Genomic DNA, 23,483 nt, shown 5'->3' on the forward strand with positions numbered 1-23,483 from the left:
CACAAGTAAGATGAGCATTTTATGGTGCTTAAAAATTATTTAAAAAATAAATAATTCATGGGAAAATTATATGAAGCTATATTGTCATTCACTCTAAACCCGGATAAGTTGAATTTACTTAAAAAAAATTGGAGGAAACTGGTTGCCCTAAAAAATTTAAGTAATGTAAAGTTTATTTAACTTAAAATGTTTTGTAATATGAATTACAAAGGTCATTTCATTTAACTTAAAATGTTTTGTAACATAATTTCATTTGCAATTATTATAACTATTATATTTAAGTCAAATATACTAATTTCCAAGTTAAATCTATATCAAATGTTTTATTTTTCCAATTTGTTAACCTAGAAAATTAAGAAAAAAGCAAACAAATAAAGGAACATTAATGCAATTTTCCCTTTTATTTTAAATCAATTCAATTACAAATATTCAATTGAAAACACAACAAAACCATTTTTTCATATCCTGAAAACATTTCCCCATAAAACATGGGAGAAAAAAAAAAGTTCAAAAAGATACTAGTTCAACAAATTAACTTATCGTTAAGCACACAAACAAGTTTTCCTCAGAATCGCAACAAACAGCATCAAAACGATATGTTTTTTCCACACTCTGAGTTCACACTATTGGCAATACTGAATTTTAGGTGTCAGCTCACCTTTTCCCGACAAAAAATATAAAATACTTTTCATACACTTAGGATAGTCCAGGTGTAGGCAGGGAAATCAGTCTGAAAACAATGGACATAGAAGGCCTGAGATTGGTCAGTTCATCCATTACCAAGCTTTCTTCCAAGATGATTCCCACTCTAGATGAGGTGAGCTGTGAACTTTCTTGATCAACGCTGAGGATCCTTACTGAAGTCTGTCTTGTCAGCTGCCTCCTAACAGAGGAAGAAACAGAACGACAAATACATTATCAAGTCAGTTAGACAATGCTGTTGTTAAATACTCAAAGTCATATGCTGCCTTCACACCATGTCATAATTACTTTAATTCTGAGAGGACAACATTGTGATGTTCAGCTTGTGAGCTGTTCATGTCAATAGACTGGGAATTGCGCTTTTCTATGGCAACACTATCAATGTCTAAATTAATCTGGAGCAGTCAGATACAGTGGTTAGGTGGTACAGCTCTCAGAAAATTTCCAGTTTACAGATGGTAATTAGACTTTAGGGTTTACGTTTAATTGTACATCTACAGAATATTTAAAGTAAAATCCACATACAAACACTACTGGCATATGGTCAGGAAGATCGGTGTTATTCAGGAAAGCTTGTAAACAACAGGAATGAGTGCAGGACAGACTCACACCATCATCATTATGAATAATCTTCTGACACACACTGTGCTAGTCAAAGTGATCATCCTCAGAACAGGTCTCAGTTAACCCACGACATACAGTTGATCTTGAACTTTGGTGTGAAGGTGGCATAAATGTGAACAAGGAAATTGTTTTGTTCTTGAATAATTTCCATGTTTGAACAAAGAGACAGGGTTTCACAGACAGGGCTTCACAGACAGGGCTTAGCTTAAGCCAGGACTAGGCCTTAGTTAAATTAAGATACTTAAATAGCTTTTATAAAAACACCTTAAAAGCTTTACTGGTGTGCATCTTGAGAAAGAAAAATGGCACTGACATATTTTAAAATATGTCATTACAAGGTATTTTCAGTAAAGACTCCTTGTCATGTTATTAAACATGTTATTTTATTCTGAGACTGGCCTTAAGCCTTGTCTGTGAAACCAGGAGGAAAATGTGTAAATAGCAGTGCTCTCTTATCAGTTATTAGGATCATACTTACACTTTCAAAGCATCTCTTCCATTTCTTCTTTCTTCCAAAACAAGATAGTCGTTAAGAGGACTCTGAACCTAGACAGAACAGAAGTATATTCATCCGCCTTTGTATTTATACCGCTAATTAACGAAAACTTACGCTTTCAAACAATAGCCATGTCTAAATTAAACGTGGTACATTAACGTACTGCACTCACCATATTAGCTCCACCTTTGTCGCTCCTCGGCTGGAATCGCGGCTACTGTATGAGTAAAACTAAATTTACGCTCCTCACAAACAACAGCTCCTCGAGTGAAAAAGAAATCATTGAAAGAAAAAGGCAAAAATGTTAGTCGAACTCGCCAGTCAGGGGTTCAAGCGCAGGCGAGTGAGAACACTAGCTATCAACGGATGAGAAATGCCCCGTCGTTTAGACGAACAACAACTTTTGCCGATCACAAAGAGTTTCTCGAGGGACGTGATAAAAGATAAATGGCGGAAAACAATGCCAATAGAACTATCTAAATCTAAATTTCCACATTCATCCACAGCTTAAATTCATACACAATCACAGTGACAAAATGGCGCTGTTACTCGCAGCACCGGTGGAGGAGGCGTGGTCAGGAGATAAATTTCATAATACGAGTTAATTTAACTTAAGTTTATTCACAGGTTCAAATATGTCTACAAATTAGTAGAATCTACTTATATTTTATAAGCAATGCAGTAAAACTTAAATATTGTGTTCAATTGTAATTAAATGGTTTAATTAGATACAAAATCCGGGCTTACAGTGTTAGTGCAATATCGAGTATAATTATTCTGCCATCATATGCTTTTAAAATACCCTGTTTCCTACTTCTTCAGTCAAAATTTAATCTTGCTCAAGTGATTTGTTGTTGCAGATATGCAATATCCACCAAATGGTTGCAGATATTGGCAAAAACTTCTAAGCATATCAATTCTGAGGACACTGAGTAGAGAACCAAGATTACAACTGATGTACAGTAACTCTTCTGATTTAGTGAACCTCCATTTACTGTTTTTATGGGCATTTATTTAAAAACTAGCCAAACATCTTCACAGAAAAACAACACTTCACCATCTCTGGCACATTTTGTACTTCAGGTTATATATATATATAAAAAAAAAGGTCCTATTTGGAACCAAATGAACCAAATTGAACTCCAGATCTTAAAATCAGCTATGCAATTTATTTTAGAATTGATTTAATCACTTTTACATATTTGATCAAGCAGTTTTTGTATACATATATCCCACCTGTGATAGCAGTTACAACAATAGCAATTGCACAAAATGTGTTTTTAAATATTCAATCTGTGAACATAGTGTTTAGATTTACAAAATGTAAGTACAATTATAAATCAAGAAACATGAAAAACATCAAGATAAGAATACGCAAGTCTTGAATTAGGTGAAAATAAACCCTGTGCATAAAGATACATTCTGTTAAATGAATGAAAGTGCATTGATCGATTTGCTTCTCGCCTACCGTTACTTCTGCAGCTCCCCACTGATTTCTGTTGCTTTGGTCTCTATAGACTAATGAGGAGTAAACCATATGTGATTAACATGAACATAATGAGTACTTGTACACAGCTTCTGAGCATTAGTTGGGAGCAGTGTTAAATGTCACAAGAGTTCAAGAGCTCTAACTGTATCATTTGTCTCATCTTACAATGAATTACCAGCACATATATGTGTCTGTTCACACACACAAATCTCAGACTGCATACTGTTTCAGCAGATAAACAGAATGTCTTAAACGTGGAATATTGTGTGGACGTGTGATGTGAGAAACAGCTGCGGACATTTAGAGCTCATCAGAAACACCTAAAGAAATTATTCACATGGCTCAGAGAGTGGGTGGAAAAGAGAACGGTGGCTAAATGTGGTGGCTCTTTTGATTTATCTATGTGAAAGTTAAAGCTGCTTCCTGCTCAAATGCACATTCCACAGTTTCCTGCAACCCTTCATTTTGCCAGTTCTCCAAATTGGCAGAAGATCAGTATCCTTCCCTCACCAATTAGCAGTGCATTCACACTACAGTTGCATCCAAAATCGCATATTTCCCTACTGTACAGTTGGCGGAAAAACAGTGTGACAAAAGAAGCATGTCTGAATTCACAGTACTCACAAAAGTGTAGACAAAAAGTAACCAGTTGACCTACTACTTCCGGTCGAGATTCTGAAGTGTGCATACAATAGATACTTTACTGTCCCAAGCGGCCACGGGATTTGTGAATCTCAGTGAAACGATGCACCTGACCCTGATATGATAATGACAGCATGATGAATGTAGTGCGTCCAGATTACATTCATACTACATACATTCATACTATACAGAACATACATTTTTAATAGTCACATAGTAATTATTATTCAAAATAAGTTCCTACTTGAGAGTATGAGATTTTGGATGCAGCCTAGGTTTTGATCATGTGAAATGATTTGAACTTAATGGTCAACAGGACATCACGCACACTGTTCTCTTTTTTAATAAATAATTAACATACACATAAAAAAAATAATACATTCAAAATGTTAAATATATTATCTTATTTTTTAAAAATTGCAGGGAAAAGGTCAGAATTGTGGAATTAAAAAGTCGCAATTCACTTTTTACTTATTTATCAAAACAAAAAGTCAGAATTCCAAAATGTAAATATAGAATTTACCATTCTTTGTCATCGATTACAAATAGAGATTTTCATAATACACATCATTGCAAAGTCCATTTTATCTACTTGCATTATGAAAAGAGGAAGGTCATTTTGATAACAGAAAAAATCTGTCATGGTTTTGCGTAGCAATCACTGCCATTCAGTTTTTACAGACGAGAAAAAAGCTCAAGATTAACATACTTGAGAGCTTGTTAAGAGTTTCAGCAAATATTCTACTTTGATTAGTATCATTATATTACCTAACATCCTGAATACAGGACCCGTAGAAAAAGACATAATGTCAAATTCTTTCCCCACGTGTACAATTCTAGTTGTTGATCTAAATGGCCTTGCTGAAATTACTGACAGCACAGTGTTTCTTGTGCTTAAAGAAAGAAATGTTTCTTTCAACTAATTCCAACTAACCCAACTTGTCTAACATGCTCTAAGTAAAGACCTTATGTATGTTTGTTTCATGAAGCAAAGTGTTACCTGTCTATATGCGTGTGTACACACACACACAAACACTGTCATTCAAAAGTTTGGGATCAGTGAGATTTTTTGTTTTTAATTAAGTCTTTTTTGTTGATCAAGGCTGCTTATTTGATTAAAAATACAGAAAAAACAGTAATATTGTGAAATATTATTGCAACTTAAAATAGTGGTTTTCTACTTTAATATATTTTAAAACAGAATTTATTTTTGTGATGCAAAGCTGAATTCAGAATCAACACTCAGGTGTTGAAAACAGTTGTGCTACTTATTTTTTTTTATTTTATTTTTTTGGAACCTGTGGTACTTTTTCTCAGGATTCCTTGACAAATAAAATGTTAAAAAGAACAGCATTTATTTAAAATAGAAATCTTTTCTAACAATATACACTACAGTTCAAAGTTTGGGGTAATTTTTTCATTTTATTCTTTAAAAGAAATTAATACTTTCATTCAGTAAGAATGTGTTAAATTGATAAATGTGACAGTTAAGACATAGTTAGAAAAGATTTCTGTTTTGAATAAATGCTGCTCTTTTTAGTGTTTTATTCAGAGTATCACAGGTTCCAAAAATATAAAGCAGCACAATGGTTTCCAACATCGATAATAAATCAGCATATTAGAATGTTTCTGTGAAGGATCATGTGTCACTGAAGACTGAAGTAATGATGCTGAAAATTCAGCTTTCCATCATATTAATTATATTTTAAAGTTAACTCAAACAGAAAACTGTTACATTTAAATTGCAGTATTTCAGAATATTACTTCTTTCTGTATTTTGATCAAATAATGATCATAAGATGCTTTTTTAAAAAAACATAAAAAAATCTTACTGATCTGTCAGAAGAATTCTACATTATAAGGCAGATACAGTGTGCGTTTAAGTTCAAATGCTTCATTGGTGAGCAAACCATATTTTTTAAAGCCATACTGGGTCATAATACTAATTAGATGTGCTGACTAAGCATGCTGACACAAAGCAACACTGGATCCCACTGGCTGAAACATTTTTCAAGATATCTTCTTTTGTATTTTATATAAGAAATAAAGTCATTCATATTTGGAACTGGAAGAGGTAGCATAAATGATTACAGACTCTTTATTGATAGAGATTTATTGACTCTTTAAATCTCTTTGGATCTCTTTAAATATTCTAACATGAAAAGCTGGAATTGACTAAGGAACTTTTTTCCCTTTCTTTAATCAAAATGTTAAAAAACATTTTCTTGTGAATAATATTTGTTGTTTTTTTAATTTTTTTTTTTAAATATATATATATATATATATATATTTTTTTTTTTCTAAACTCAAAAGGCACTGCATAACAGGAATTATCATATTACTAATGTATATATACACACACATCTATCCAAGTACTATTGCCACGACTCGTTCAAGGAAGTCTGCTGTCTGCTTTCTTGACCATGGCACACGCTTGGCGCATCTTACATTACAACTACAAACAAACATGACTCTGAACCACATGATTATTCAAAACATCATTCGATTATCCACTAATGTCTTACACTGGATCTACACTATGCACACTCACGTCTAAACACTTCCCACCCGCTTGTTTCTCCTTAATGTTCTTCTAATGGTCTTATCACAGCATCTTATGCAGATCACGGTGCTTCCCTTGGTTATACCTTTTCCTGCCGTCTTCACAGAAGTCCCTTCTCCTGCCACCTGCTTTGTTACTATAGTGACGCTTTTTGTGACGTCTGCTGCTTACCCTTTTTCACTAAAGCACTTAAAACCTCCTACCCCAAATGTGTGATTACCATCACATTAACTTCCAATTCTGCCTAAAGCACATGCATATTTTTATTGTCTTTTTAAAGCTAATTGTTGTGACTGACTTTAAATATTAACAAGTACTGGTTTCTATTGCCATGTACTCTAAACCACTGGAACATTTTAGAGATTTTACAAAATGTACATTTTTGGGCTGACAAAGTTAATGTGCATACAACTTTCACAATTAATTTCATTATTTCTGACTAGAATTTAGAAAGCACACTGAAAAATAAGTAGTAGTAGTAAACAGCAGTAATGTCAAATTAAGTTTAAAAAAATCATTGTTAACCATATAAATCATGACTTGAAAATTCTGTCATCATTTTCTCACCCTCATGTTATTTCAAACTTTTATGACCTTAGAACACAAAAGATATTTTGAGAAATATGTCAGCTGATTTTGTCCACAAAACTGGGTCCAGTGTTGTTTAGACACCAACATACCACAAAATGTGTTTTTAGAGAACTGATCTGTTTCGAGCATTAATCCTGCTTTGCAGGACATTTTCGTGCTGCCATTGTAAACCTATTCTGTATAAAACATTAGGCTTAAAGTACCCCTATTATGCCATTTTTTAAAATATCGCCTTTCATGCAGTGTGTAATGTATCTATATGTGAATGCAAACGATCTGCAAAGTGTAAAACCGAAAGTGCACGATAAATAAAGTTATTGTCTCCCAAAAGAAAAAAAAATCATCTCTGAACAGCCTGAACAAGTCATTAGTAATTCGAAGCCCACTTCTGTGAACACATCTGCATAATGCCCATCTATGTTGTACGTTGGCCGGCCGCAAACAACACATAATTTAACTGACGACTGCTTTTCTAATTTTGGGGATTCACAAAACACTCGCTCTTGAAAGAAGGCTCAGTACATAGTTTACTTAGACGAGCTGACTCCATTGAGTCACAACCTGTAAGTATGATAAATAATAGATGTTTATATTTTCTATGGAGCATTCAATATAAGGAACTATGACAATGGGTGTATTGTTTCTGAAACGCGCTGTTACGTGGTAGACCAATCACAACAGACTGGGCCATTTGACCAATCAGGGCAGAATAGGCTCACGGAAAGGAAGGATTTAGAGAGACTGAATCTTTGAACTGCTTTGAACAAATTGTTTGAGAATCGCTGAAAAATTAGGTGATATAAAATGCATATTTTGAGAAAACAAAAGCATTGTTTGACCTTGCATACATGTAAACCTACTGTAGGAGACTACTGAAACAATATTATAGTAGGAACCTTAAAAACGGCATAATAGGGGCAGTTTAACGTTGTTAAAAATGCTAATCATAATAGCTTACTTTAGTTTAAGCTTTGGTCTGTTTTAGTTTTGTAATGTAAATCTTGAACGTGGATAATTTCTTAGTACAGTGTATAGTTTTACACTTTCTGCTTTCTGCGCCGAGATTTTTCTTCTTTTGTTACAAGCACAGACTAAATCTAACAATATAAGTTTTCCATTCACACAACTGCATCACTCCCTTCTCTGTGTGTGTCTCTGCAGATGCCTTTGAGAAGGTGCACGCCACAGTGAAATCCCTGCGGAAATGCATTTTCATTTTATGCCTCGACTACATACAAGTAAACACACTTGCTCCTGCAGACATGAAAGATAGATGTCCAGCATACAAACTCCATACCCAAGCTTGTTCTCACGTAAAATGCACTGAAATTATATTGCATATACCTCACCAACATGTAGAATTACATCACCAGATATAATTATGATAACGGCTTGTTTTGTGCTGTCCCCCTGTTGCCAGGGAGCTTGATACAGATTGTGTGACGAAACGTTCCTGAGGATTTGTTAGTGGGTTTGGGATAGGTCATGCTCTGATTAGCATTGGTATGAAAGACCTTTATACTGGGTTTAACACCACTTATGCTAACAGCAGGGCTAGCAATTTCAGCAATACAGCCAGGGTGGTGCAGGTCATCAACAGTGCTCACGCTATGACTAATCGCTTTGACGCTCTGAACGGTAGAACTTTTCTCTGCTAGGTAACTGCTTACGCCATTACTAATTTCAGTTGCGACAATGCTAACATTAGCTTCATCACTCAAGTCTGCGTCTGTCATATCTGCATCATCAGGGGGAGTACAGTGTGCCCTCACCTGGACTGATGTTTGCTGAGGAGGTGTAGTGAGTAACACTAGCGGAACATTATGACCGTAAAACAGTGTCTGTGGGATTTGTACCTTGACAGATTCTCGCATTTTTCCCTCAGCTTTCTGCTCTGTTTCCACCGGGACGTTTTGAGCTAGACCTGTGACGTTAGAATGTTTCAGCATCACTCTTCCTGCAGAAGGAAAGACTGTGATTTTCATTCTGCTCACTTTCTGGCCTCCTGAGGCATGAATGTTTGAGCGAGCATTTGGCTCCTGTTGCATCTGACTCACAGAGATTTCTCCTTTGCTACTGGATTGCTTTTGTGTCGTTGTGGGTGTGTTAGTGAGCATTTGTGTGACCTGTGTTTCATGTATCACATTGTCAATCAGATTCACCTGTGGGACCGTCCATATACTGCATGGATTCTGTGAGATTGCTTGTGAATTCATGTCAGGATTGGGCTCTATCTGACATGCGGTAGAGGACTGTAATGGATTCACGCTAAACTCCACGCTGCACACAGTCTCAGCAAGACACTCTGATGCACGTGGTCTTGTTGTGCCTTTAACCTCAAGAATGTCACTGAAGGACTCACAGCTTACGGCATCCTCATTCTCAGCTCTTTCTCCATCCTTTACTGCGCTCTCTCCTTCACAGTCATGAAAAGATTCTTCACAATCACTTTCTTTTTCATTTTCTGTCTCTTGAACTCTCTCTCTCCAGACATCTTCTTCCTCTTCATAAGTGAAAGTACTTGTCCACCGCTTTCTGGACATTTCAGGTGTGAGAGGCCGCAGTCTTGCAGCAGCTCCAAACAGAAAAGGCCGGGACTGTGTATCTTGAGGGCTGGGGATCAGATCGGCGGAGCTGAGAGACAACGTACTATCCAGTGAGCTAAGGGAAGAAGTGGCAGTAGATGACAGACTTGACATGCTGGCTAGTCTCTGCGCAGGATGACGGAAGCGTGTGGGGATTTGTGGCGACTTCCAGAAAGTGTAGCGGCGTCGCCTTGTGCCCATTCCAGAATTGTGCGATTGATGTTCTGGGCTTAACCCCAAGGAGCTGTGTGACTGCTCACTTCTGCTGTCCGTTACAGCTGCATCATAGCTGGATTGGCGAATAACGGGTGTGTGAGTCGGTACAGGTGTTTGAGGTGCAGAAAAATACATAGAAGGCTCAGAGAGGCAACGGTCACGTGATTGGCTGAGTTCCCTCACCCCAAGCATGCTAACAGAAGCACTGGATTGTGAGGAAATGGAATCCAGTGTTCCACAGCTGTAGGCGCCTTCTGTTGATGGCATTTCAGTGTGAAAGGGACGGGGTCTCCCCTTTTCTTTCAGGGAAAGTGCAGCCAGAGGGAGGAAAAGAGGATGAACTTCAGGCAACAGTTGGGAAGAAACTGTTAAGTCTTGATCTGTGTCCTCCGAAGAAGAGTGCTGAAGAAAATATGAACCATCTAGAGAAGAGAAAGAGTTTTAAGACATTTAGCAAAACTTAATGCATGACTGAAGAGTATTTCAACCACTGTGAAAAGTGTGTACTGTATAAATGCATAAAATAAGCAATATAAACATATACAAATTTAAATTAGAGAACAACCGATAATTTCCTAAATTTCAAGGCCACTGCTTAGTCTTATTTGAAGTTATCCTAACAGGAGTAGATGGGCAGTTTTTTAAACACATTTCATAAATTAATTGTATTCTGAAGCACAGTACAAAACAACTTAAATGAGATATTCGAAAAAGAATTTCGATCAAAATTAGAGAAGTTATCAGTGTTAATCTATTACGTTTATTAATAAACCATATAAATCATAATAATGAGCCTTTATTTGCCTACGTAGCCTAATAAACGCTCAAACGTATGCATAAAGCTTGCCACAGCCCACTGGCAGATATAAAAATTATGAATGTGTCAGGGAAAAACAGCAAGGAGACTGCATTAACTTCTTAATTAATTATTGATAAACTAGTGCTTTCTTTGTTTTCGGTTTAAGAGATGAAGTTGGTGTCACCGACTCATCATCTCCGCCGAAGTGATGCGCCTGTATGCATGTTTCATATGGATTACATAATCAGTTGGTTCATTTAAAAGTAGACAGTTCACTCTTTATAGATCTATCTTTTATGTCTGTAAGTCAAGTATACAAAGAGTTTCAAATTTTCGCACTCAATTTCGGCTTCACTGAGACCCAGATGGCGAAATGCACATCCTGTTTGCTTGAATTATTTTACAAAATCACGTTTTGTTGTTATTGCGAGTACACAAAAATAAACGCAGTCTTTACAGATTCGAAAGATGTAATACTTTTGTCTGTATGACCAAAAATGAGTATTTTCTTTTGCTTTTGGAGCAGGTTAACACAGGCTGCCAAAGCCACAAATACTCAATAAAGTGAATAAGAGTGAGTGAATAAGAACCCAACGGCCACTTATGACAGTGAATCAGAGATTCCTGCAGAGATTAGCGATCCTGCCATAAGGGTACCATCAGTGCATGAATAAAGTTTCCATGGTATGGTTTGATACACAAGCAAAGAGTGTGACAGCCTGTCTGAAATTACAATAGCACTCTGAGAGAATGAGGTTCTATGAGACTAAAATTGATAACTATTATGACAAAAGCCACATTTTCTCCTGGTCAATTTTCCAGGGATACTCTGGGGATTACTATCAGCATCAGTGACTGGTGAGCTAGTCTGAATTGAAGAAAAGAGAGAAATCCTAGAAGGAAACCTATTCCTCAGGGCAAACATTCACCTTTCATCCTAAACGTGACCAAACTGCCAAAACCATACCAGAATGGCACTGAAAGCAGTGATCGAATGTATAAGTGTCCCAAAGCACAGACATGAAATCCAATGAAAATCTTTAATTAGATCAGAAAACCACTGGGTATGTTGTGTGTATAGACTGAAAATCATGCATATTTTCTATATGCATACCATGATGATCCACATTAGCTGAAATGTGCATATATGCAGTATACAGCAAAGCTCAGTGTATAGCTATGCAAACCCAATATGTCTGAGAGACGGACGCTTCAGATGTGTTAGTCAGCGACAGCACAATTGTTTTGTTTACATCAGCTTGGGTTTGAACATCACATTTCACTGGTTTAGACTAATGAGAATTCATACACCTCTCAGTTTAATTACTACTTGGAGCACTGCAATTGCTAGACGAAGGGTTAATGAACTAATTTTTGTGAAAACCTAAAATCTGACCAAAAATGACATTTGTCTTTTTTTTTTTTTTTTTTTTTTTTTTTTTTTTTTTTTTTTTTTTGCTTGTAACTCAAAATCAGTCTGTGTGCATGGTGACTTATTTTACCAGCACGGTCAAATTTAATTCAAAATGAACAATAAAGCAATAAACAAGAAGCAAACTTACATCTCAGATCTATTTCATGACATTTAATTGAACTGCCAAAACCAGGACACTTTTACACAAAAGACTATCCATATCCCAACAGTGTTGCATGCTACTGTTTAAAATGTTTATTATTGCACCCTGTATGTTTTTCACATACTGTTCTAGGAATGTAGAGTGAGGAGGGAAAAAAAGAATTCATTAAGAATGATTATTTGTCTTGGGCTGTCTGCCGTGTAATAGCACACAGTTCACTAAAGGGATTATGTAAATCAGTTAACAGAGCAGAGCGAATATGCTGAAAGCAATTTACATGGTGCAATTCCAGGTCGGATCTGGAGAATACATAACTACTGTGATCAATCATACTTCACTGAGACAGCATCACTCCAACAGAGCAATCCAAGCATCTGAAGTGGCTCAGCGAAAGGAGAGTTTACCAACACAAAAGAAGATATTCTTTGTCAAAAGAAATCAAAGTCAGTGGCGTCAAAGGTTGTTTTCGACTCACTTGATCAAAGTAGGCTCTTCTTCAAATGTTTGGAATGACATGAGGATGTGGAAATGATGATAGAGTTTCAATATTCTTGGTGAACTTGTCACTTTAAAATGACAAAAGTATCAACTACACCACACATCTGAATAACTGGCCGTCCGTTTGAAGAATTACTGTTGCCACGATTAAAAGAAAATGCATACAATATATTTTAAAATTCTACTTAATGCAACATTAATTGCTGTAAGTCAGTGGTTCTCAACTCCAGTCCTCAGGGCCCACTGCTCTGCACATTTTGTATGTCTCCCTCATTTAACGCACCTGCTTCAGATCATCAGCTCATTAGGAGAAAGATCCATAAACTGAAATGAATGTGTCAGATTCAGAAACATATAAAATGTGCAGAGCAGTGGGCCCCGAGGGCTGGAGTTGAGAACCACTGCTCTAGGTCACCACTATTTTATTTTTTTTTTTTTTTTTTAAAAAAAGTAGATGAGTTTGCACTGAAAATACTGACAATGACATAACTCATGAGCAGGTTAGAAAGTAAAGGTCAGTGAAAGAGAGTTTTTGCACTTCAAATACTCATACAAAAATGGCACACTTCTTTCAGCCCATAAGCTGAAACAGGCTGTATTCTGAACAGTTTATTGACATTTCAGTTAAGTCTGAGAGAGCTTAAAAGGGGTTTTATGAGAGTAAGGTCTGAAATTTAAACGAGCAAAGCTGGTACACCAATATTCTACAAGAATGCTCAAAAATGTAATAACTGCCAAGGCAGTTCTACAAAAGAGTTATCTAAAATATATTACTTTCAATTAATTTAGAGCTAACTCAAATTCTAAAACATCCACATCCACCAGCAGCATAAATGTGTGTGGGAGCACTGTGAAATTGCACTGTCAGAAAGGCTAATTCTTTCTTTAAAGTACCTCAATAGGCATCTACATCTCAGTGAAGATGGGGTCCAAAGGGCATAACTTCCCAATTACCTGTGCAGTCGCATGTTTCCTGCGCTGAATTCATCTGCCTGGCGAACAGACTCTCCAGATCATCTCCAAATATGGCGGGCGTGTTTTCTATCAGGTACTGGATGAGCGCAGCGACCTGAACGACAGATGGAAAAACGCGAAACATCATCAATATGGAAAACAGACACAGCTGGCCTGCAAACGTAAACGCTGACTACAGCAGCTCATACATCAGAGATCGAAGCGCTGCACAAACCAGCTCATGAAGTTTACGACTTGCGTTACGAAATGTTTTCAAAAGATTTGTGTTGTACATTCATCGGAGCATGTCAATGTGTCTGAGGTGGACACACTGTGTATGCTAGATGACTGCCACCTTGTTTCTGTCCAAGTTCTAGAGTGTTTAGACATTAGTTTAAAGTCTTCATAGCACAGACCGTACGTGACGCCAAAGTGTGTGTGTGTGTACGTCTGGCATGTGCGTAGAGATCCTCACTTGTCTCGGAGAAAAAAAGTTCAATCAATCATTTACTCCTTACTCATTACAGATCCAAACAAGCCCAAAGGAATGGAAAATTAAGAAGCATACAGAGGGAATGGAATGCTCTGTAGCACTTCCACAGGAAAAATAGCATTTCGTAGACACCGTAGGGATCTGCGGACAGCAGGGGATGTAACTATCCACTGATTGACTCATGCTGTTCTTTTCTGAAAGCACATGCAAAAGGCATCGTCTTACATAGTCCTGGGCATGGTGAACTATTCTAACCACATTTACAATTAGCGGTTTACTCAAATAGCCTGCTCTCGTCCACACTAATTGGCTGGATTAATTGGGTTCGGACACAGTGTGAGAATGCGCTGCATAAATAATATGCCATCTTGGGATGTTGAGAAACAAAAGCATCTGCACTGTCACACACATTCAACTGCTCATTATAGATCCATCTGTGATTCATCTCTCCCTTCATGTTCTTTTAAAGTCCCCAGGAAATCAAAATTGACAGTTCTTGCTTCTGTAAGGAATAGTGCAGTGATTATTCTAAATGATTTATCTGTGCACATCATTATTTTCTCACAATGAACGTGCCCTTGCAATGTTAAATCAAAAACATTAACTTCCCCTCCCCCTCGCAACCACATCTCTTCTCTGATGATGTTTAATCGAGCGACAGCGAGACAATAATCCATCCCTTCTGTCAAAGGCAAATCAGAAGATCGCAGCAATTAGCAAATGATAATGACCCAACAATCCAATCAATTCCCAGTGAACAAAATCAAACCCTGTCCTACAGTCTTGTCATTTCACGGGTAATCACAATTTCTGTTTCATGCTGACTTGAATTAGTCACATACATTTTCTATATTTTATTATTCCAATCCTCATTAAAATGTACTTGCTAAGATTCCAAATTAGCTGTGGTTAGTGTACATAAAATCTTACTTGACAGCAATTTTGTGTCCAAGCATGTGAAAGTTGCAGTGAGTGAGTTACAGCTAATTAAAACATCACAATAACCCACAACTCATCCACACAACTCAATTAATGTCTTGTTAACTAAAAAGCTGTGTGTTTGTACCAAACAAATCCATCATTGAGACAATTTTCATCTTCAAACAGTTGCTTCTGGCTTCCTCTATCCAGAATGTTTGTTTTCTCTAGTGAAAACATCATCTAATTTGAATCAGGAAAAAAAATATCCACAGATCAAGCACTAATTAAAAGCAAAAACAGTTTTAAATGGGTCATATGTCTTTGGAGTGTTACAAGCTGTTTGTGCATATATAAGATCTGTAAAGTTGCAAAGATTGAAGTCTCAAACCCAAAGAGATATCCTTTATAAAAGTTAAGACTAAAACAGCTCAATCAAACACCCCCACAAATCACTGTGTGGGATGATTTGCATAACAAAGCCTAAATGTATACGCTAAGAAAGAAAGCGTAACTTTTAATCATGCTGCAGTATTGTTGTTGCCACTGTCATGTCGTAGAGATGCGACAGTGTGTTTCAATGTGAAAGTGAAACTATCTTGCCTTTCCAAATGAGTACACAACTAGAAATCAATGGTTAAGTTAAATTTACAACAATGTTCCAGAATAGTACAACGCAAATATTCGATTATGTGCAGCGCATTTTATGGAGGATTGTTTCCTGAACCTGGGAGAGTAGCCTACAATGCCAGCTGTGCACAAAGTCTGTTTCTATAAAGTGGGGCAATTCCAACTTTGCAAGGACAGTCTGGCGCTTCTGACTCACAGCCTGTATGTTTTCATATTTAAAGAATTTGCTACTGACTATTCAAACACAAGTTTTGAGCAATGTAGAGTAGTGCTTGTTGTTTGTCATTTCTATGAAATGAATATATACATACAAATATAGATTCAAATCTATAGCGTTGATTAACTTGAGTGGGCTCCTGTTGTGTTAATTAGGCTAGGTATCTGACGAGCTCCTCCCAAACCTTGTTAATAAAAAATAAATGATCTTCTTTTTACCCCTTTAAGCAAATCAGTCTCATCTAAATTTTGATTTGAAAGGACAACAGGATAAACGTGGGATAAAGAGTTAGTATGGATTATGGACTCGCCATAAATAATGCATTTTCCTAATGATGATGTTTTTATCCCTCATTCTGACGGCACCCATTCACTTCAGAGGATCCACTGGTGAGCAAATGCAGTCATGTTAAATTTATACAAATCTGTCCTGATAAACAAACTCACTCATCTACTTCTTGGTTGGATTGAGGACAAGTACATTTTCAGTAAATTATTATTTTCGGTGAACAATTTCTTAAAATTGTAAAAGCTATAGATTCTAAGAATGTTTTTACCTATAGCTTTCACATTTTATGCAAAACTATGTGTTATTTGCCAAACAACACACAGGGTCACAAAAAATATTAGCTCCAAAATGATTAGTTGCGATTAATCGTTATTATTAAAAATATAAGTTTATGTTTACATACTATATGTATGTGTACTGTGTATATTTATTATGTATATATAAACGCACACATATACATGCATATATTAAAGATCCATGACAAAAGAAAAATATGTTAGATTTATATGTAAAACATTTTAAATGTATATATAATTTAAATTATATACAAGTGTTTACATACAATACATGCAAATATTTTTTATATATATATATATGTGTGTGTATTTATATATACATAATAAATATGCAAAACCAGCTAAAAGCCATCTCAGTCAAAAATGAGATAATGAAACTGAGTGAATGCTCCTGACACACAGTATACGTCCATCAAATACTTTTACTTCAAACTCGCTAAATTCCAGCCTCAGCCCAATCAGAAGGAACAGTACTTACATAGAAACCTATAAAAAGTAGCCAGAAAGAAATGCTAATTTTAAAGAAATATGTCAGATGGATTTAGGTGTCAGAGTTCTGTGTGCCATTTGGACTGTTTATGTTTGTTTTTCCCATTGTGCCCATATTTGGTTCTTCCTGTCCTCATTTTGTCCTGATTAGTTTATTTACTACACCTGTCTGTGTCTTAATCACCACCCTTTATAAGTCTGCTTGTGATTTGAGTTTGCTGTCGGTCCTTGACGTTATTTGGATGTGTGTGGATTATCGTTCTGTTCCTGCCTGTTCCTGCCTGTTCCTGCCTGTTCCTGCCTGTTCCTGCCTGTTCCTGCCTGTTCCTGCCTGTTCCTACTAAGAGTTATATTAAATTGTTATTTGTATCGTATCTCGTCTCTCGACTCATCTATCCAGCACGTACCGTGACAGAAGGACCGACCCTACAGTTTATCCCCGGCGTTTCCCTGCTTTATTTTTTTCCTTTTTTTTTTTTTTTTCTCAGTGTTTGTTTTTTTGTTTTTCGTTATGGATAACCCTGCTGTCCTCCTCCTTCTCCTGGAGCAGGGGAATCGCTCTCTCGTGGACCACACTAGAGACTTTGTCCACCTCGTACCACTCACACACTTCCCGGACAGCAGCCTTTGCACATTTTACCGTGCAGGACTGAACATCGCCACGAAAGCGCAGCTGTCCGGGGAGGGTCCACGAGAGAGCTTCGCCGACTACATGGAGTGGGTGCTGGTGTCCTGTAGATCTTCGTTGACCGCGGAGGATGACACCAGCCCCACTCAAGACCCAGAGCCCAGCCAACCAGCACCCCGACACGCGGAGTTTGAGCCCGAGCCCACCGCGGATGACGAGCCAGAGCCACGAGCGACAGAGCTAAAGATCGCCACAGAGCCAGAGCCCTACACATCCGATCAGGTGCGAGAGCCGGCTACATCTACCATGACGGGGAGTGCAAGATGGAGCGTGTGAGGGCTATGGAGAGCCCTGCCCACTGCACCACTGCTGGGGGTGAGCTGGATGATAACTCTGGGGACTTGATTGACTTTTCTACGGAAGATCTAGAGGATAACTCTGGGGACTTGATTGACTTTTCTACGGAAGATCTAGAGAATAACTCTGGGGATTTAATAGACTTCTTTACAGAAGTATCTACCTGTCTCGTTATGCCTGCCTGTATGGAATCCCCACCCACCCTCCCTCTTCTGCCTATGTCAACATCTGTCTGCTCACCGCTGTCCCCTGACAGCCCCTCTGCTCACCCTCAGCCCACCACCTGTGCAGTGGGTGCGCCGCGGGTCTGCCAGCTTCCATCGGCGTCAGGGCTGGAGGATCCCTCATCTCCGCCTCCAGCCTCAGAGTCCAGAACTCCGCCTCAGCCCTCCGACCCTGCGGCTTCACCACGGCTCTCAGCGCCCTCGTCTCCATCGTCGCCCATCGGTCCACCAGCTCCACCGGGCTCCCTCGTCTTTCCGGCTCCGCCCTGGTCGGTCGTCGGCCCTTCATCACCTCAGGACTCTGTTCCTACGGCTGCGCCTCGTCACTCCGTCCCACCGGCTCTGTGGACCTCCTTCCTCCCTCTGGCACAGCCTCCATCCTCTGTCGCTCCGGCTCCGCCGCGGACCTTCGGATCTCCGCCTACGCCTCGGTCGCCAGAGCCTAGGGCTCCGCCTTGGCCCTCCGGATCCTCGGTGTCGCCCTGGATCTTCGGCTCTCCGTCTCCGCCTCGGGCTCCTCCGCCAGCGGCTCCGCCTCCGTCGGTCGCCCCCCTGGAGTCGTCAGCCTTTTCTCCACCATGGCTCCTCCCTCCGTCGGCTCCACCGTGGGTCGTCATGATGGCTGTGGTCTGGGTCGCGCATGGCTCCTCCTGCTCCGGGTCCCTCCTGAGTTCTCCCTGGCTCCTCCCTCCGTCGTCACCACCCTGGACTTTGTTTATTGTCCTCCTCCCGGAAGACCGTCCGCCACCAGAGCCTCCTCCCACAATGACTTTATTATTTTCACTCCCCTTTCCACGCCGCGAGGTCGCGCCTTCCGGGAGGGGGGAGTAATGTCAGAGTTCTGTGTGCCATTTGGACTGTTTATGTTTGTTTTTCCCATTGTGCCCATATTTGGTTCTTCCTGTCCTCATTTTGTCCTGATTAGTTTATTTACTACACCTGTCTGTGTCTTAATCACCACCCTTTATAAGTCTGCTTGTGATTTGAGTTTGCTGTCGGTCCTTGACGTTATTTGGATGTGTGTGGATTATCGTTCTGTTCCTGCCTGTTCCTGCCTGTTCCTGCCTGTTCCTGCCTGTTCCTACTAAGAGTTATATTAAATTGTTATTTGTATCGTATCTCGTCTCTCGACTCATCTATCCAGCACGTACCGTGACATTAGGGGCTTTTGCATCTGAACTCTTCATACACAGTACACACACATATAGTATGTAAGCAAACTTTTATTCTGAATCGATTAAATCGCAACTAATCGTTTTGCAGCTCTAAAAAATATATTACACTACACAGCTGCAAACCTAAAGTTTGCACTTCATTAGCAGTCAGGAAGTCAGTTTTGCATCAATTTCATTACATCCTGTGAAAGTACAGGAATTCAGCCCACGTTTCTTTCTTGTGACAGTTCTAATCTATAATCTTCCACACCTTCTTATGCACTACTAATGGAGGTTGTGTTTACAGATGCACCTTACATACTTCTCAGAGTGAAACGGAGAGATTTGATCAGAGATGCTACATTCATCTTCACTGGATCATACAAGCCTGATATTTAATGAATAATGTTAATGAAATTTGTGCACAAATACTATAAATGCCTAGAACTGAATAAAAAAACAGCATGCACTCTTCTCCACCCCACTGATGGGTAGTCAATTTTATATTTATTTATGTATTTATACGCTCTGTCTCACACATGGAACTTTTTGGAGTCCACCCGTCTTGAATCAATTTTGCCTGTCATATCCCAGTAAAAGGAGTTGCTATGGAGACCAGTTTATAATAACGGTCATCTTTAGGTAACCAGGCAACACACTGTGTAATGCTTTTATTCACAAGGCGGAATTTCATTCACATGTCCTTCACGTGCCCGCTGCGGACCTTAAATTATCGTAGGGAATTTAAGTGACACATAATACTGTATTCCTTGTCTTCGTCTTTCTCTCCAATTCCGCAGCTCTGATGTCAATCATCTCAGGCTCAGGCATCTCAGCCATGACAAAGCTCTGTTCTGCTTCCTCCCAATTTCTCCCAATCTCATTTTCAATCTCTCAAAATCACACAGAGATCACCGCCTGAGGTCTTTTCATTGGCTTCCTATACGTTAGGCTCTGATTGCGGACTGCTGTGCTACCAGTGCCCTCGTGTTATTTACAAGCCATGATCAAACACTAGCAATAGCTGCCACCAGCTGTGTATGGTTGAAATGTTTATCCTCTCTCTAAATGAAAAGCTTTTATATCTAGAACAAGAAACTTCTCCATCCCTGTCAGCCAGTCACAGCTGTTTTTTTCTTTTCAATAAATATATTCCAAAAAAACTTCAGTAAGTGAAAAAAAAAATACCCCCCAATTTTGAACCTACTAACCACACATGAGCAGCACAATGTCCAAATTATGATCAAATTAAGGTGGCACTACAGTTCTCAAAGTCTGTCTTTCACTAAATGCTGAAGTAATACACAGTCAACAGTAAATAAACTATTAAACTACTATGGTAAATAAACTATATAATATAATTGCAGGGCTCAACAAAAGTTTTGTTTTCTTATTGTTTGCTAACTACTAGTTAAACTACTAGTTATTTTCTAGTAATATTTAAAACATATTTAACAACATTTTAGCAACATATGCATATGCTGTTTTACAAATAATCTATTAATATATATCTGTAATGTAGCTCCATAGCAGCTACAGCTGAAGTCAAAAATTTACATACACCTTCTAGATTCTGCAAAATGTTAGGTATTTTACCAAAATAAGAGGGATCATACAAAATACATGTTATTTTTTATTTAATTGACCTAAATAAGATATTTCACATAAGAGACATTTAAATATAGTCCACAATACAAAATGATAGTTATATTTATAAAAATGACCCTGTTCAAAGGGTTACATATGCTTTATTCATAATACTGTGTTGTAACCTGAATGATCCACAGTTGTGTTTGTTTGTTTAGTGATAGTTGTTCATGAGTCCCTAGTTCGTGCTGAACAGTTAAACTGCCTGCTGTTCTTCAGAAAAATCCTTAGGATCCCACAAATTCTTTAGTTTTCCAGCATTTTTTGTGTATTTGAACACTTTCCAACAACCACTGTATGATGTTGAGATCCATCTTTTCACACGGTGAGGATAAATGAGGGACTCATTTGCAAATATTACAGAAGGTTAAAACGCTTACTGATGCTCCAGAAGGAAAAATTATGCATTAAGAGCCAGGGGTGTAAACTTTTGAACAGAATGAAAATATGTAAACTTTTCTTATTTTGCCTAAATATCTTTTTTAACCAATTAGTACTGCCCTTTAGAAGATACTTAAATGTTTCCCAAAAGACAAAATAAGTTCAATTTACCCTGATCTTCAAATTCAAAAAGTTTTAGACACTAGAACCGCCATGCGGGTAAATTTTACCCACGCGCAAACAAGTGTTTTGATATGGCTAAAGAAGATTTTATTTCACTGTATTATGCCACTGTCTTGATAAAGGAGTGTCTAGTGTCATAAAAAATGATTGTCTAGTCATCAACTTATATTTTTGCCCTGTTGTTTTATGTTTATAGATTTTTATGCAGGCTAGTCTGTTTTCATAACAGTCAATTTAACATAAACAAGACTGCCCTGACAAAGGGAATTAAACGGAAGTAACTACACAATTGTGTGGTGTAATATTAGAATTCATTGTCATTATTCAATAAATTAAGACAATTCATGTTATTTAAATGACTAAAATAGCCCATAGACAACAATGTGTAATAATAAATCGCACACACTGCATAGGATGATGCAATGTAAAATTCAAGTTCACAGCTTCACCTAATGAATGATTAATTTGTTTACTTATATCATCTATAATTTTAATAAAAGAACAACACAAATAAACTTAGGGTAATCAAAAAAAAGGTTGTATTCATTACATAGATCGGATTTTTTTTTTTTTTCAGGAAACAGCCAGACTAGAATAAATAGCAACACAGTAGCGAACAATAAACAATAGAAATTGCAAAACAAAAATTAAATAAATAATCCAAAGTTTTAACAATATGTGTAACGTTAGGCTAAAACATCGAAATATGAGATCGCTGTCAGGTGAGCCGTCAGATGCTGAGCCGACCCAGGACGCATAACAGACTCTGCAATAATCATGGTATTTAGTGCTTCTAATACCTCTTTGTCAAAAATCAACTGCCTTCTTTTACTCATATTGACTTTATTTATGAAACTGATAACCACTAATTAAGTAAGTAAAAGGCACTGCCTAGCAATGTACAATGTAAAAACATAACTGGCAAGATTATGACAGCACGAAAATACAGGCATTACATAGTGGGTAAATACGTATTTAAGTATAAATGCTCCGTTTTTCGATCTGGTATTATCTAAACACTTTTTAACACCAGGGGATTTTAAATTACACATTTTTAGTAAAAGTCAATGACTGGGAGACTTGAGTGTTTTATTGAAAATCTGTTATGTACATTTGAATAACAGGTACGGGTAACTGAGTTCCTCAGTTGTCCTTAGTGTGAAAAGATGGATCTCAAAACCATACAGTCATTGTTGGAGAGGGTTCAAATACACAAAAACGCTTAAAAAAAAAAAACAGAATTTGTGGGACCTGAAGGATTTTTTTTCTATCACTCCTATCACAGCTATAGATCATTCAGGTAACAACACACTATTAAGAATCAAGTGTATGAAAATCCATTCACTCTTTTTTTTGCCAATTATCAAGCCGTTTTGATTTTCTGAGCAGTATGATGTCAAACTGCTCAGGCTCCAGCCACGACCGCTAACATCTCGTATTAGCATTTTTTCTCCCTTTAGCCATTTGTATGCTGTCCGCAATTTTCTCCACACTCGAGCTGCTGTAGCAACAACATCTCGTAAGCAATGCAGGTGTTTTGTAGTTGAATGTAAAAATAAACACAAGAGTCTTCATTTTCTCCTGACATTAGAGCCACTGAGGACATAGTGGATTAGTTTTGTTTTTGATGGCAGCTCCACCAAATAAGCAAAAAATGGAAGAGAGGGGCAGGATAAGCAACAGCTCATTATCTTTTAAAGAGACATGCACCAAAATGGCTCGCTGTGAACAGAGCTGATTTTGACCAGATAAAAAGGGTGTACATGACCACTGAGAAATTTTAACCAAAGTATGTTGCACATATTTCATAAAGACCCTAGAGAATCATACCAACATGTGGAA

The 23,483-nt window shown here is 37.8% G+C and overlaps 1 protein-coding gene across 3 annotated transcripts in view; it reads right to left on the minus strand.

Moving 5' to 3' along the window:
- Positions 1-382: 382 nt before the first annotated feature.
- arhgap20b (Rho GTPase activating protein 20b) overlaps positions 383-23,483 on the minus strand; it is a 56,488-nt gene continuing 33,387 nt past the window's right edge. For all 3 annotated transcript variants that reach the window (XM_051110164.1, XM_051110165.1, XM_051110163.1), the window contains exons 15-18: positions 13,737-13,851; positions 1,995-10,330; positions 1,805-1,872; positions 383-883 (exon numbers count right to left, since the gene is read on the minus strand). In XM_051110164.1, the coding sequence (XP_050966121.1) occupies positions 8,487-10,330; positions 13,737-13,851 (1,959 nt within the window). In that variant the 3' untranslated portion in view covers positions 383-883; positions 1,805-1,872; positions 1,995-8,486. The remainder of the gene's footprint in view (positions 884-1,804; positions 1,873-1,994; positions 10,331-13,736; positions 13,852-23,483) is intronic.

This window comes from Labeo rohita, chromosome 5, assembly GCF_022985175.1.
Source record: "Labeo rohita strain BAU-BD-2019 chromosome 5, IGBB_LRoh.1.0, whole genome shotgun sequence".
In the NCBI taxonomy this organism is placed as follows: domain Eukaryota; kingdom Metazoa; phylum Chordata; class Actinopteri; order Cypriniformes; family Cyprinidae; genus Labeo; species Labeo rohita.